This window comes from Pseudophryne corroboree, chromosome 9 (genome assembly GCF_028390025.1).
Source record: "Pseudophryne corroboree isolate aPseCor3 chromosome 9, aPseCor3.hap2, whole genome shotgun sequence".
Lineage (NCBI taxonomy): Eukaryota > Metazoa > Chordata > Amphibia > Anura > Myobatrachidae > Pseudophryne > Pseudophryne corroboree.
In genome coordinates this window covers 462011063-462026999 of record NC_086452.1, presented here as the reverse complement: position 1 = coordinate 462026999, position 15937 = coordinate 462011063, and the positions used below count along the sequence as shown (strand labels likewise).

At 48.0% G+C, this 15937-nt stretch overlaps 1 protein-coding gene across 1 annotated transcript in view; it reads left to right on the top strand.

The window, feature by feature from the left end:
* The window catches only part of GRM7 (glutamate metabotropic receptor 7), a 554627-nt gene extending 540464 nt beyond the window's left edge, over positions 1–14163 (top strand). Inside the window, exon 10 of the mRNA XM_063941283.1 lies at positions 13051–14163. Coding sequence (XP_063797353.1) covers positions 13051–13100 — 50 coding nt within the window. The 3' untranslated portion in view covers positions 13101–14163. The remainder of the gene's footprint in view (positions 1–13050) is intronic.
* The last annotated feature ends 1774 nt before the right edge of the window (positions 14164–15937 follow it).

The following is a 15937-nucleotide window of genomic DNA, read 5'->3' as shown; positions in this document are numbered from 1 at the left end:
GGGAATGCAGACACTGATCCTATCCAACCAGCACAAGCACGGCTTGTGTTAATGAGACCTCAATGGGTCGATGGACTGAACTGTTATTGGGAGTATAGATCCTTGTTAATAAGAAAAAAAATTGTCAATTTTTCAAAGTATCAGGAAAAAACGGTACTTAAGAGAAACATCCAATGTAGAAGTAAGAAGATGAGCTAAAGAGATGATTGAAGAAAAAATGTGGTGATCCTGCTGTTGGTGTATAGTCGAGACAGGTCATGAATTACAACACCGGGTATTCTCTGTTGGTCCCCCTCACAGATACTGACCCAGCCCACCACCGTTTTGGAGCCCACTTTAGCCGACTTACCAATGAGAGTGCACCTAAGGAAGAATTAGAAAGAGGAAAGAAAAGATTGCGGATCTGCTGTCTACGTTAGGCACAGGATTGCCCCGTGGATCATAGATGAGAGTCCGCGGTATCACTGACCTGGTCGAAGGGTGTTGTGGACTCGGGGCTTCTTCCGGTGACAGGGAAGAGGAACCGCTACTGGGTCGCAATAGAGATGGCCGGATGTAGGTCTTCTTCATACAGGATGAAGACGGTAAGCAGGAAGCACGGAGGAATGATGAAGGTCTCCTGAAAAACAAGACTAGTGAAAGTGCTGAGTGCTGAGGTACAGAGATGCTGGTATTATTGAGGTGCTGAAGGCACTGAGGTGCTGAGACACCGAGGTACTGAGGTGTTGGAGTTCTGTGATACTAAGGTGCAGAGGCTCCGAGGTGCTGAGGTTCTATGGTGCTGAGGCACCGGAGTGCTGAGGAACAGAGGCACTGAGGTGCCGAGGTACTGAGGTGCTGATGGCGCTCAGGCGCCTTGGTGGCACGGAGGTGCGTGATAGCGCTCGGGCGCTTGGAGGCACGGAAGTGCGTGATGGCGCTCGGGCGCTTGGAGGCACGGAGGTGCGTGATGGCGCTCGGGCGCTTGGAGGCACGGAGGTGCGTGATGGCGCTCGGGCGCTTGGAGGCACGGAGGTGCGTGATGGCGCTCGGGCGCTTGGAGGCACGGAGGTGCGTGATGGCGCTCGGGCGCTTGGAGGCACGGAAGTGCGTGATGGCGCTCGGGCGCTTGGAGGCACGGAGGTGCGTGATGGCGCTCGGGCGCTTGGAGGCACGGAGGTGCGTGATGGCGCTCGGGCGCTTGGAGGCACGGAGGTGCGTGATGGCGCTCGGGCGCTTGGAGGCACGGAGGTGCGTGATGGCGCTCGGGCGCTTGGAGGCACGGAAGTGCGTGAAGACACTGGAGACACTGGGACACTGGAGACACTGGGACACTGGAGACACTGGAGACACAGCGGAAAATAGGAACAAGGGAGCTCTGGAAATCACTGCTTCAGACAAGCAGAACGATGATACACAGGCGCCGGCTCCCTGCTCGGCGTCTGGCTTTGAACCTCCCGCCTTGGTCTGATTGGCGGAGCGGGCAGATGACGTCAGCCCCGCTCCGCCTACCTAATCTAAAGCAGCATGGCGGCGCCCTCGCTCCGGGAGCCGCCGGAGAGACCCGCCGACCCGACGCCGGACCCCCGAGGCCGCCGGAGGGGAGAGACGCCAGGCCATCCTGGACACCCGCAGCGGTAAGCGCGGCCGCCGCTGCCCGCGGGGTGTGACAGTACCCCCTCCTCCAGGAGTGGCCCCTGGACACTTTCCGGGTTTAGTTGGATGTCTGGAATGGAAGATTCGAACCAGTCGGGGAGCCATTACCTCAGTAGCATTGATCCAACTTCTCTCTTCAGGACCATAACCTTTCCATTCTACCAAGTACTGTAATTTCTTATGAAAATAACGAGAGTCAAGAATAGCTTTGATTTCAAATTCTGTCCCAGCTTCAGACACAGTAGTAGTTGGCCTAGGAGATGCTGAGTGGAACCGATTTAGAATGAGGGGGCGGAGGAGAGAGACGTGGAAGGAGTTTGGAATTCGAAGGTGGGAAGGCAACTCCAATTTGCAAACGACCGGGTTCAAGACTTGCCGCACTGAGAAAGGACCAATGAACCTTGGGGCAAATTTCATGGTGGGTACTTTCAAACGAAGATTGCGGGTAGAGAGCCATACCTTGTCACCAACCTTATATTGAGGAGCTGCTCGTCGTTTCCTATCCGCAAAGAATTTATAGCGACCGGAAACCCTCTTAAGATTGGCATGAACTCGGCTCCAAATTTGAGTGAAATGTCGAAGAGTTGAGGCTGCAGCAGGAACTTCTTCTGGAGGACAAATGGGCAACTCCGGAACTTGGGGATGAAATCCATAATTAATAAAGAATGGAGACTCACCAGTAGAAGAATGATAAAAATGGTTGTGGGCAAACTCAGCCCACGGCAACAACTCCACCCAGTTATCTTGAGAAGGGGAAAGGTAAATGCGGAGAAAAGTCTCTAGATCCTGATTGACGCGTTCAGTTTGCCCATTAGTCTGTGGATGGTAAGCAGAAGAGAATTTGAGCTTAATTTGTAGAGTTGAACAGAGGGCTCTCCAGAATCTCGCTGTAAACTGTACTCCCCGATCTGAGACTATTTCCAGAGGTAACCCGTGCAGGCGGAAATGCTCTTGGATGAATAACAGGGCCAACTTGGAAGCGGAGGGTAATCCGGTCAACGGAATAAAATGTGCCATCTTAGAGAATCGGTCAATGATCACCCAAATGGTGTTATGACCCTTAGAGAGCGGTAATTCAGTAACAAAGTCCATCGAGATATGAGTCCAAGGCTTTTTAGGAATGGACAAAGGATGCAACAAACCCGTAGGCGGCAGACGTGGAGTTTTGTGCTGAGCACATTGAGGACACGAATTGACATACTCTTGAACATCTTTTTTCATAGTGTCCCACCAGTATGATCTTCGCAGAAATTCCCACATTTTCTGAATTCCCGGATGACCAGAAAACTTAGAAGTGTGTGCCCACTGCAACAGTCTCGGTCGAAATTTAACTGGTACCGACATTCTTCCCGGAGGAGGGCCCAACCTAGTGGGAGCTGCAGAAATAGAGATGGGACTGAGGATTAATGCCTTCCCCATAGTATTCTCCTCATCGGAAGCCATCACTGAACGGGATAGGGCATCCGCCTTGGTATTTAGAATTCCAGCCCGATACTTGATGATAAAGGAAAATCTGGTAAAGAAGAGCGCCCATCTCGCCTGACGGGGGTTCAAACATTGGGCCGTCTTTAGATACAGTAAATTCTTGTGGTCCGTAAAAATTGTGATTAAGTGTTTAGCACCCTCCAGAAGATACCTCCATTCTTCCAACGCAGATTTAATTGCCAGTAGCTCTTTGTCTCCGATGGTGTAATTTAGTTCAGCAGGGGAGAACTTGCGAGAATGAAACCCACACGGATGCAACTTCCCATCTGAGGCGTATTGCGAGAGTACAGCACCTATGCCTACCGTGGAAGCATCAACCTCCAAAAAGAATGGTTTTAGGAAATCTGGCTGCTGAAGTACGGGAGCAGATATAAAGGCGGTCTTCAACTGTTTGAACGCTGCTATTGCTTCAGAAGGCCAATTGCTTGGGTCAGCCCCTTTTTTAGTCAGAGCCGTAATAGGTGCCACGATGGTAGAGAAACCTCTTATAAATTTCCGATAATAATTTGCGAATCCTAGAAATCGTTGCACTGCTTTTAAGGAAAGAGGTTGAGTCCAATCCCGGATGGCCGAAAGTTTCTCCGGATCCATACGCAATTCAGTTCCAGAAATAATGTAGCCCAAAAATGAAATAGAAGGAACCTCAAAGGTGCACTTGGAGATCTTGCCATAAAGATGATTCTTGCGCAACCGAAGGAGTACTTCCTTAACTTGTAGTCGGTGCTCAGAAAGATTCTTAGAAAAAATCAAAATGTCATCCAAATAGACTACTACATTCAGATACAACATATCCCGAAAGACTTCATTAATGAATCCTTGAAAGACAGCGGGGGCGTTGCTGAGGCCAAATGGCATTACCAGGTACTCATAATGCCCATCTCTCGTATTGAAAGCCGTCTTCCACTCATCTCCTTGACGAATACGTATCAAGTTGTATGCTCCTCTTAAGTCAAGCTTAGTAAATACTCGAGCTCCACGCACTCTATCAAAAAGCTCTGTGATGAGCGGCAGAGGATACTTGTTTTTAATGGTGACTTCATTTAAACCACGATAGTCGATGCATGGTCTCAGCCCTCCATCTTTTTTTTTTACAAAGAAGAAGCCAGCTCCCGCTGGAGAAGTGGAGGGACGGATGAAGCCCTTCTGCAAATTCGACTTAATGTACTCAGACATAGCTTGTGTCTCTGGAACCGACAAAGGATAAGTGCGACCTCGAGGCGGTATTTTCCCAGGAATGAGCTCAATGGGACAGTCCCAAGCCCTATGCGGAGGTAATTTATCAGCCGCCTGTTCCGAGAAGACATCCAAAAACTCTCGATAAGCCTCAGGAACTAACTCCACGTCCAACTTGGCCGACGCACGGAGTGGAACGACAGGAGTAAGACAATTCAATCGGCAGAAAGGACTCCAAGAAATTATTTGTGTCGACCCCCAGTCGACATGAGGGTTGTGTAGCCTGAGCCAGGGAAAACCCAAAACGAGATCGTGAGACATTTCCTGAATAACTAGAAACTTCAGTTGTTCATGATGTAAAGCTCCCACTTGTAGCTGAATTGACTCAGACTGACTCGTAATCAAGGCGTTAGGAATTTGAACCCCGTTAATGGCTGTAATAGTAATAGGTCGTTCGACCAACTGTAATTTCAAAGCCAAACTCTGGGCGCAGGAAAGAGAAATAAAATTCCCCGCAGCACCTGAATCCAAAAGAGCCATAACGGTCTTGACTTTTGTTTTAGTAGACAAAGATACTGAGAGTAAACAGTCCACTTCTGGAGAAGATTGAGAAACCACACCCAGCTTGACTTCCCCGGAACAGGCTAGGATTGCCCGTTTCCCGGGCGAGCTTTGCAAGACTTGAGGAAGTGATCCGCGGCTCCACAGTAGAGGCAAAGTTTGTTCTCACGTCGACGCTGTCGCTCCTCTGGAGACAGTCGAGACCGATTAATTTGCATGGGTTCGTCTGGAGCTGTCGTAACCGATGGTTTAGACGGAGGAGCCCGGAATCTGCACCGATCAGACCGAGAACGTTCGCCAACTCGTTCCTGCATGCGGAGATCCACTTTCACACAGAGCGAGATCAACTGTTCCAAGGAATCTGGCAAATCTCTTGTAATCAATTCGTCTTTAAGACGGTCGGACAGCCCGTTCCAGAAAGCGGCCCGTAAGGCATCATTATCCCAGCGCAATTCGGAAGCTATGGTCTGAAAATGAATCACATACTGACCCACTGAACGAGAGCCTTGTCGAACTCTAAGAAGATCTGAAGAGGCAGCGGCCGTTCTGCCAGGCTCATCAAAGATCCGGCGGAAAGATGAGATGAAATTAGTGTAGTTGGAAACCAAAGGATCAGATCGCTCCCATAAAGGAGACACCCATTCCAACGCTGAACCCTCAAGCAAGGAAATAATGTATGCTACTTTGGATCGATCCGTGGGAAAATTGTGTGCGAGGAGTTCAAACTGCACCTCGCACTGGTTAAGAAAACCACGGCAATTCTTCGGGTTGCCGTTGTAGCGAGAGGGAGTGGGAAGCTGAAGGCGTGACCTGGTACCGGACACTGCGTGAGCATTAACAGGAACGACTGCCGGAGTGGGTACTGGAGCTGGAACTGGAACTACTGAAGCCAGGGAAACCTGAATTTGATCCAACCTGCCGGATAGCTCTTGGAGATACCGCATCACCTGGTTTTGCGCCGCTTCCTGACTCTGTACACGGGAAACCAGATCTTGGATGGCACTTGCTTCTGGGTTCCGATTCCCCGGGTCCATGTGGCCTGTGTATACTATCACTGACCTGGTCGAAGGGTGTTGTGGACTCGGGGCTTCTTCCGGTGACAGGGAAGAGGAACCGCTACTGGGTCGCAATAGAGATGGCCGGATGTAGGTCTTCTTCATACAGGATGAAGACGGTAAGCAGGAAGCACGGAGGAATGATGAAGGTCTCCTGAAAAACAAGACTAGTGAAAGTGCTGAGTGCTGAGGTACAGAGATGCTGGTATTATTGAGGTGCTGAAGGCACTGAGGTGCTGAGACACCGAGGTACTGAGGTGTTGGAGTTCTGTGATACTAAGGTGCAGAGGCTCCGAGGTGCTGAGGTTCTATGGTGCTGAGGCACCGGAGTGCTGAGGAACAGAGGCACTGAGGTGCCGAGGTACTGAGGTGCTGATGGCGCTCAGGCGCCTTGGTGGCACGGAGGTGCGTGATAGCGCTCGGGCGCTTGGAGGCACGGAAGTGCGTGATGGCGCTCGGGCGCTTGGAGGCACGGAGGTGCGTGATGGCGCTCGGGCGCTTGGAGGCACGGAGGTGCGTGATGGCGCTCGGGCGCTTGGAGGCACGGAGGTGCGTGATGGCGCTCGGGCGCTTGGAGGCACGGAGGTGCGTGATGGCGCTCGGGCGCTTGGAGGCACGGAAGTGCGTGATGGCGCTCGGGCGCTTGGAGGCACGGAGGTGCGTGATGGCGCTCGGGCGCTTGGAGGCACGGAGGTGCGTGATGGCGCTCGGGCGCTTGGAGGCACGGAGGTGCGTGATGGCGCTCGGGCGCTTGGAGGCACGGAGGTGCGTGATGGCGCTCGGGCGCTTGGAGGCACGGAAGTGCGTGAAGACACTGGAGACACTGGGACACTGGAGACACTGGAGACACTGGGACACTGGAGACACTGGAGACACTGGAGACACTGGAGACACAGCGGAAAATAGGAACAAGGGAGCTCTGGAAATCACTGCTTCAGACAAGCAGAACGATGATACACAGGCGCCGGCTCCCTGCTCGGCGTCTGGCTTTGAACCTCCCACCTTGGTCTGATTGGCGGAGCGGGCAGATGACGTCAGCCCCGCTCCGCCTACCTAATCTAAAGCAGCATGGCGGCGCCCTCGCTCCGGGAGCCGCCGGAGAGACCCGCCGACCCGACGCCGGACCCCCGAGGCCGCCGGAGGGGAGAGACGCCAGGCCATCCAGGACACCCGCAGCGGTAAGCGCGGCCGCCGCTGCCCGCGGGGTGTGACACGCGGATATAAATAAATGGGAAATAAAGAAATGGAAAAGCAAAGAAACAAGTAAATTGGGACTGTATCAAGTGTCAGCATATAGTGTTATGCCGGCACTGTGTCGGAATTGGGGTTGTTATGCATAAGACAAAGCGATTACAATATCAAGTATGCTTGGCAATCACCCTCTTTCCAAACATAATAAATCAAAAAAGGGGCACACAGGCCCTAATGAGTGCTGATTGACCCAATTACTCATGCATATATACACATTGAATCCACGTGCAGGACTATCAAGGTTCTATTGGGTAGTTGCTGGAAAAATTATAACCAGAAAAAATCAGTGTCCTTAAACGCTGTTAGTTTGGTATAGGTTCCATTCCAATGATGCCCTATACTGTTGAGTATACCTCGTTATTCACTAGGTATTATCGGCTTAATGCTGACAGTATACTACATAGGATAACTGAAAAATAACACTCCCTGTCCAGATTCCTGGGTCACCCTCAATACAGTCAAATTGGTTTTAATGTAGGGCTGAAGATCTATGTTAGACAGCCTGCTGGAGAAAAAATAATATATATGTCCAGAAAGTGTCCAAATCCCTGAGTTCCTCAGTTACGTGTGAATTAGGAATTAGTATACGTTTATACTGTTGAGGGGTTAATGTATACACCAATACCAATGTTATTGGTGTGTGAAGTCTAATGGCTGGATAAAAAAAGTACCGGTCCCTGCCCAGGTCCCCGGGTCAGTCTGGAGTTAACAGGATCTAGAGAGTGCTCCTCACGTCCTTGGTCCACGCTGGAAAACGCGTTTCACCCGTACTGCGGGCTTGTTCACTTCCAATTGGAATGGAACCTATACCAAACTAACAGCGTTTAAGGACACGTCCTTGGTCCACGCTGGAAAACGCGTTTCACCCGTCTTGCGGGCTTGTTCACTTCCAATTGGACGGGTTAAAATAATTAGATAATAAAAGCTATGGGGGTCATTCCGAGTTGTTCGCTCGGTAAATTTCTTCGCATCGCAGCGATTTTCCGCTTAGTGCGCATGCGCAATGTCCGCACTGCGACTGCGCCAAGTAAATTTGCTATGCAGTTAGGAATTTTACTCACGGTTTTTTCTTCGTTCTGGTGATCATAATGTGATTGACAGGAAGTGGGTGTTTCTGGGCGGAAACTGGCCATTTTATGGGTGTGTGTGAAAAAACGCTACCGTTTCTGGGAAAAACGCGGGAGTGGCTGGAGAAACGGAGGAGTGTCTGGGCGAACGCTGGGTGTGTTTGTGACGTCAAACCAGGAACGACAAGCACTGAACTGATCGCAGATGCCGAGTAAGTCTCGAGTTACTCAGAAACTGCACAGAGATGTATTATCGCAATATTGCGAATCTTTCGTTCGCAATTTTGATAAGCTAAGATTCACTCCCAGTAGGCGGCGGCTTAGCGTGTGCAATGCTGCTAAAAGCAGCTTGCGAGCGAACAACTCGGAATGACCCCCTATGTTTTAATATTCTCATATAAACAAATCAATACAAGAGTGCACCCACACAAGAGTCTTCTGTAAACCAATTTTCTTCCAAGTTTTCTTCTGACTCTGGGTGCACCACCAGGTATAAATATTAGGAATTGTTCCTGTGCATTGTATTTTATTCTGGTACTATACAATTTTGTCTAAACCTTTTGGACTGGTGCGGAATCATACCCTTTTTTCTGAGATATGTTGTCCTGCATTAGACCAGGGAAAGTCTCTTGTGCATCCGTCCAGTGACCAGTCACAGTGGTGGAGTCCTCTGCCGCCATATATCCAGTGTTACTGGCGTATAATTCCCGTGATACTGGCGTATAATTCCTGTGATACTGGCATATAATTCCCGTGATACTGGCGTATAATTCCCGTGATACTGGCATATAATTCCCGTGATACTGGCGTATAATTCCCGTGATACTGGCATATAATTCCAGTGATATTGCTGTATAATTCCTGTGATACTGGCATATAATTCCCGTGATACTGGCGTATAATTCCCGTGATACTGGCATATAATTCCAGTGATATTGCTGTATAATTCCTGTGATACTGGCATATAATTCCCGTGATACTGGCGTATAATTCCAGTGATACTGGCGTAAAATTCCAGTGATCCTGCCGTATAATTGCAGTGATCCTGTCGTATAAATCCAGTGATCCTCTCGTATAAATCCAGTGATACTGCCGTATATATCCATTGATACTGCCGTATATATGTCCAGCGGTACTGTCATATAAATCCAGTAATCCTGCCGTGTAAGTCCAGTGATCCTGCCGTATAATTACAGTGGTACTGGCGTATAAGTTCAGTCCATTGATACTGCCGTATATGTCCAGTGATCCTGCCGTATAATTACAGTGGTACTGGCGTATAAGTTCAGTCCATTGATACTGCCGTATATGTCCAGTGATCCTGACATATAACTACAGTGATACTGACGTATATACAGTATATATACCCTGTTGCAAAGCGGATTACTGAGGCCATAACAACTATGCTGGTGTTAGACGTGCGTCCGGTATCCGCCATTAGTGCAGTGAGACTTCAGTGCCACTCCTAGATGGGCCAGGTGTTTGTGCCGCACACTTGTGTCGCTTAGCTTAGTCATACAGCCAGCCACCTCATTGCACCTCTTTTTTTCTTTGCATCATGTGCTGTTTGGGTACTATTTTTTTTAAGTGCCATCCTGCGTGCCACTGCAGTGCCACTCCTAGATGGGCCAGGTGCACACTTGTGTTGCTTAGCTTAGTCATACAGCCACCTCGGTGCAACCTTTTGGCCTAAAAACAATATTGTGAGGTGTGAGGTGTTCAGAATAGACTGGAAATAAGTGGAAATGAATGTTATTGCGGTTAATAAAACTCTAGAATCAAAATTACCCCCAGATTCTGTGATTTTAGCTGTTTTTATGTTTTTTTCAAAAATCATCCAGATCCAAAACCAAAACACGAAAGGGTGGTTTTGGCAAAACCAACCCAAAAGCAAAACACGAGCGGGGTGAATTAAAACTAAAACACAAAACACGAAAAGTGCCCGCCGCACATCTCTAATTACGCACAGATTCAATGGTGGGTGCAGTGTGCTTGTGCTGGACACGTTTATGCATGCGCAGAACAAGATCTGCATCCTTGCGCTCAGTGCCCCTTATGCCACAGCCTGATTGACAGGCTGTGACCATTTAGGGGCGGGGTGGGGGCAGCACCCGGCAGCATTCTACAAAACAGCGGTGTGTGGTAGCACTCAGATCGCAGATACTGCCAGGAGGCGTCTTTTTCCTACAGGCGCCTCCTGCAGCATTAGTATACTACTACAGATGTAGCCATGATCACCTTGCTGCCATGCAGCATACTCTGTGGTGTACCGGGCTGCAACTGTTCGCAGTCCGAGATCACTCCATTAATGGAATTAATGGAGCGATCGCCGACTGCGAATAGTCACAGCCCGGTGCGTCACAGCAAAGATTAACATAGCTGCATCTGCACCAGGGACGCCACTGATCTGCACAGGCAATATCCTGCAACTGCGCAATACTGTACATATCGCAATCACGCCCATTGTTCTCTCATGAATCATTATGCACTTATATAGAGGAGCATATAGAGTGTGTGGTGTTTACAATATCCAGGGTCACAGCGCGCGCTGAGTGTATATACATCATTGCTGTAAGAGCACTATGCATTAAGCTGTACACTACACAATGCCACATAAGTGGTTTCCTCCTCCCCCATCTTCTTGTTCTGTACAACAGAATATACAATGTATCTTATTTACCCTGAAGACTTCTCTGATTGGTTGGTGTGGCTATTTGTCTGCTTTCAGGTGTAGAATTAAATTCCATACTTGATATATTGCATTCATTTAGATAAGGACTTCCGCTATTTATGGTGTATTATTGCTACAGTAATTCACATGTTCAATGCTTTATCTAGTTCATAGCACTGGACTGGTGTATATAACTAATCCTGCCTTCCTCCTCTGATGGTCCACCGTTATAGCGCAGCCCAGATGCAAATCACGCCCTGAGCTCTAGAAACCAGTTTCCATGTACAGGTGTTGAAGTATAACCGGTGCCTGTGTAGAATGGAAAAGCAGAGTTTGGTGAGATGCCACAAACTTTGTAAAAATTGAGATATGTGCGGTTCGGTTCTCCAGAAATCCGAATCCACTCAGATTATGTGGAGTCTGAACCAAAACCCAGTTCTGATCTTCCTGCGGTTTGGAATTTGGATTTTTAATCTGAATTTCGGGTTTTAGATTGCAAAAATGACATGATTTTAGCTGTTTTATCGCTTTTTATCAATTATTATCTATTTTTAACCAAATCAAAAACTGAATCTGAACCAAAACACTTAAGGTGGTTTTGCCAAAACCAAAACACGATGATGAATTAGAACCAAAATACGGAGGTCCATAAACATCTCTAATGAGAATGCTGCCTGTCAGTTCAGTAGGAAAGAGTGACATCACTGAGGTAGTGATATCAATGAGGTAACTCCCTAGCAACTAGTGACATCACTGATGTAACTCCCCAGAACTAGTAATATCACTGATGTAACTCCCCAGGAACTAGTGACATCATTGAGGTAACTCCCTAGCAACTAGTGACATCACTGATGTAACTCCCCAGAACTAGTGACATCACTGAGGTAACTCCCCAAGAATTAGTGACATCACTGAGGTAACTCCCCATAACTAGTGACATCACAGAGGCAACTCGCTAAGAACTAGTGACATCATGCAGTAACTCCCTAGAAACAAGTGACACCACTGAAGAACCTCCTTAAGAACTAGTGACATCACTGAGGTAACTCCCTAGTAACAAGTGACATCACTGGGGTAACTCCCCAGAAACTAGTGACATCACAGAGGTAACTTCCCAGGAACTAGTGACATCACTGATGTAACGCCCCAGAACTAGTGACATCACTGAGGTAACTCTCCATAACCAGTGACATCACAGAGGTAACTCTACAGAAACTAGTGGCATATCAGAGGCAACTTACTAAGAACTAGTGACATCATTGCAGTAACTCCCTAGAAACAATTGACATCACTGAAGAACATCCTTAAGAACTAGTGATATCACTTAGGTAACTCCACAGGAACCAGTGACATCACTGAGATGACTCCCTATGAAATACTGACATCACTGAGCTAACGCCTTAGCAACTAGTGACATCACTGAGGGAACTCCCCAGGAAATACTGAGATCATGGTGGTAACTCCCCAGAAACTAGTGACATCACAGAGGTAATTCTCCAGGAACTAGTGACATTACTAAAGCAAGGGGACAGCCAAGGTACTAGTGACACCACTGAGACGAGATAACTCCCCAGGAACCAATGACATCACTGAGGTTACTCCAAAGGAACCAGTGACATCACTGAGGTTACACCCAAGGAACTAGTGGCATCATTGAGGTTACTCCCAAAGAACTAGTGACATCACTGAAGTTACTTTTACATTGTGTGACTGATGCAGAGTTGAACGTACACCCGTTTTCGTAGATATCTTGAATGAATTCACGTTGCGTATGCTCATAAAACGAGCGCACAACACGAACACATTCTTATTGCAGCTACACTAATGTCTGGAGAGGCTGATTTGGAATATGTAGAGGCATTATCATCTAGGATTAGATTAGGAAGGGCGTGTTCCAATGCAGCTCAGCATATGTGCAGAAATATTCTATTTTCCAGGCGCGTTTCGTTTGCGTGATGTCTGCCCGTTTTGTTTCCAGTTCTGCATTATCCTCACTGTGTGTATGTGACAGTTACATTCTAAATATACCGCTATATATCCAAGCTTTTGTTTTCCAATTACAGTACAAAATGACCTTAAAATACTTTTCTCTGAAACCCTTCAGCGACTTGTGTATCCTAATTTCTTCTCTGTTTTTTATCCTTTCCAACAGGTCCAGCAACAAAGAAAAAATATGTCAGCTACAACAACCTGGTGATATAGACGGCCTGGACGTGTAAGATGGAAGGAGCAGCTACATTTTCACTCCTGCGTTGTGTGGTGCGGCTTGCTCCCCCTCCACCTGTGCCTCTCCCAAGGCGGCCAATCATGGGAGGAGAAGAGCTTCTGGGACATGGTGGTGCACAGCCCTTGAGTACTGGGGAAAGCTGCTTCATCCAAGCCATCTGAACTATTCCTGGCTTGTATCTCAGGAGCCAGACCAAGGGATGAGCTCCCAGCCCCGCGTGAAGCAAGTTTGTAAGCGGGAGTTACCAGGGCTCTTTTGCCTTTTTTTAGGGGACCATCAGACTCAAAGCATTCTGTACAGTTTCTGAGACCTTTTTACATACCAACTTCTACCCGTTCATGTCTGACTTTTATTTCACCATGTGGGGAGTTCATTTCCACCCCCACCAACAAGCACTTCAATTACCTGGCTTCCATGTTGACCACCATTCCCTATAAGGTCCATTCATCGATCCGGTTGACACCAAGCTCCCTTTTGTTTGTTTATTTCCTTCCATATTTTTCCATCTGTTTCCTTGTTCGCATTGTCCGTTCTTTTTTTAATTCTGTTCTTCATCCCCGAGAAACAAGGGTTCTTTCGTTGTTTTTAAAGACCAAAAACTGTGTGTTAAGCACAGACCACTTCTGAGCGTGATTGGCTGTCAGGATCTGGTATGTGATTGGCTGATGTCCGCGGTTCTTCTGTCTCCGAATGCATGTTCTTTATCTGCATTATTTTCTTTCTTCTGTCGGAGGACTCTGCTGTTTGTGTTTGATTTCTCTCCATTTGCCCGTGGCCCCGGGGGGGGCTCCATTGACAGGAAGTGGGTTGAGACGACCACAACGTTTTAAAAACCCGCCTCTGGGGATTTATTCGAGCCGGGTCGGTGAGGGCCACGCCGTGGACTCAGATTGTGACAAAAAAAAAAAGCATGTATGTTTTCTACTGTTTGTAATGAGTATTTTCTGCTTACGTGCCAACCTCGTGAGACGCCCTCCCCAAATTGCCCTGTGATATTGTCAGAGAATGTATTAAAGATTTTGATTATCTTTTCTAGTATATGTTGTCATCAGAATTTTATGTGTGGCGGATATGCTGAGAAAGGGTCTCTGTATCAGGAAGTGCGACCGCCTGTAGCCCGTTACTGTGTTACACCTCCAAAGATACATCATGGTCATCCACGGTAGACATGGCTTAACAAGGAGCAGAAGTTGAAGTGGTGATTGGATTAGATCAGATTACTGGAGTCAGAACAAGAAATGTACTGTGTGCCACTTATATACACAATATGATATCCAATGGTACCGCGCACCAAGAGGTCCTGGGTACTCCTAAGTACTCTAGGTGAATAACATTAGAGGCCTGGTTCTGAGTCAGAAGGAGATGCCACCACAAAGCTCCTCCCAACCGTGTGTCCAAATGTGCAAGGACTGAGGAGACCACTACCAGCTTTCGTAGATGCTGAAAAACCATTTGGCGCATCTTTAAGATGGATTTACACCAGCCCCACGGCAGGTGCAGTTTCTCGATCTGAGTATGGGCTGCGACAAACCTGCGAAACTCCCGTAAAATGCAACATCTCATTGTGGGCGGGATGTACTAAAGCCTGAAATGCAGTATAAGCTCTGAAAATCCAATTTTCTGGGTTTTTACCGCATTTTCATATGTACCAAGCACTTGGACCAGGTGGGTAACACCATCTTTGGGTGGCGTTACTCTTCTGTGACATCACTCACGCTGCATTACATATCGCTGCTGCGACTGACTCAGACCCTGGGGCTCATTTACTAACAGTGCTATTAGGTGCAAAATTTGCATTTACTCCAGTCCCAACAACCAACCAATTCATTGTATCTATCTGTGGCAGTTACACAATAAAAGCGAGTATCTGATTGGTTGATACATGTAGTGCAAACTTTCACCTAAATGTATTGTTAATCAGTTTAGTTTACTTTGTGAGTGGGATAGTACGGTGTCAGATTCCATTAAATGTAGGGAGATATCTATTATAAAATACTGGAAATTCAGGGGCTGACGCAGAGGTTGGGTGGAACGTACAAACCGATGCAGATGGGCCAAGTGGTTCTTATCTGCCATGACATTCTATGTTTCTATGACCTGGAAAGCCATGGAGATATGTTTGGGAACACAGCATCATTTGTGGGTGGTCAGGTACCGGGAGGTAATAATGGTGGGTTCCGGCACTAGCTGAGCGCCTGTGATTGGCTGTTTGGGTTAGTGTAACACAGGTCTGAGTACAGAGACGCAGTGTGCTGTATTATAGCTGTTATCATCCTAAATGATGCCTAATAGCAAATGCGTTTGCTCCAAATAAAATAAATGGTTTGCCATGTGGTTGCAAGTGGGGTGTTATGCTGGGTACACAAGGGGCCGACTTGACGGCAGTCATGGCATCGCGCCGACAGAGCGGCCAATTCAGGTAAGCATTTACTGATCGACTGCCCGATGTTGGCATCACAGCTGTACGCGAATTTGAATTTGTCCACCCAGCTTTGACTTCAGTCCCTGCAGCAAGTGCACGGGCAGTTGGTGGAGCACTCGTACAGAGTCACGCCGAATGTCTGCAGATTTATCAGGCATCAGCCGTGCTGCCCAGCCGACATGATATGCCTATGAACGGCCGATATAACGCCCAGTGTGTACCCAGCCTTAGTGTCTGCAAAGTGTTCCTAGCCTAAAGCAGTTGTGTCGGCTACTACTGCTGGCTGGGATGCATCTCAGGCGATGCGCGAGCTCTTCTTCACACACCTTTTTTTGGGAGTCATTTACGCCAATTTGCTCCAAGCATGACACCAGCCCCTTAGTCTTCTGC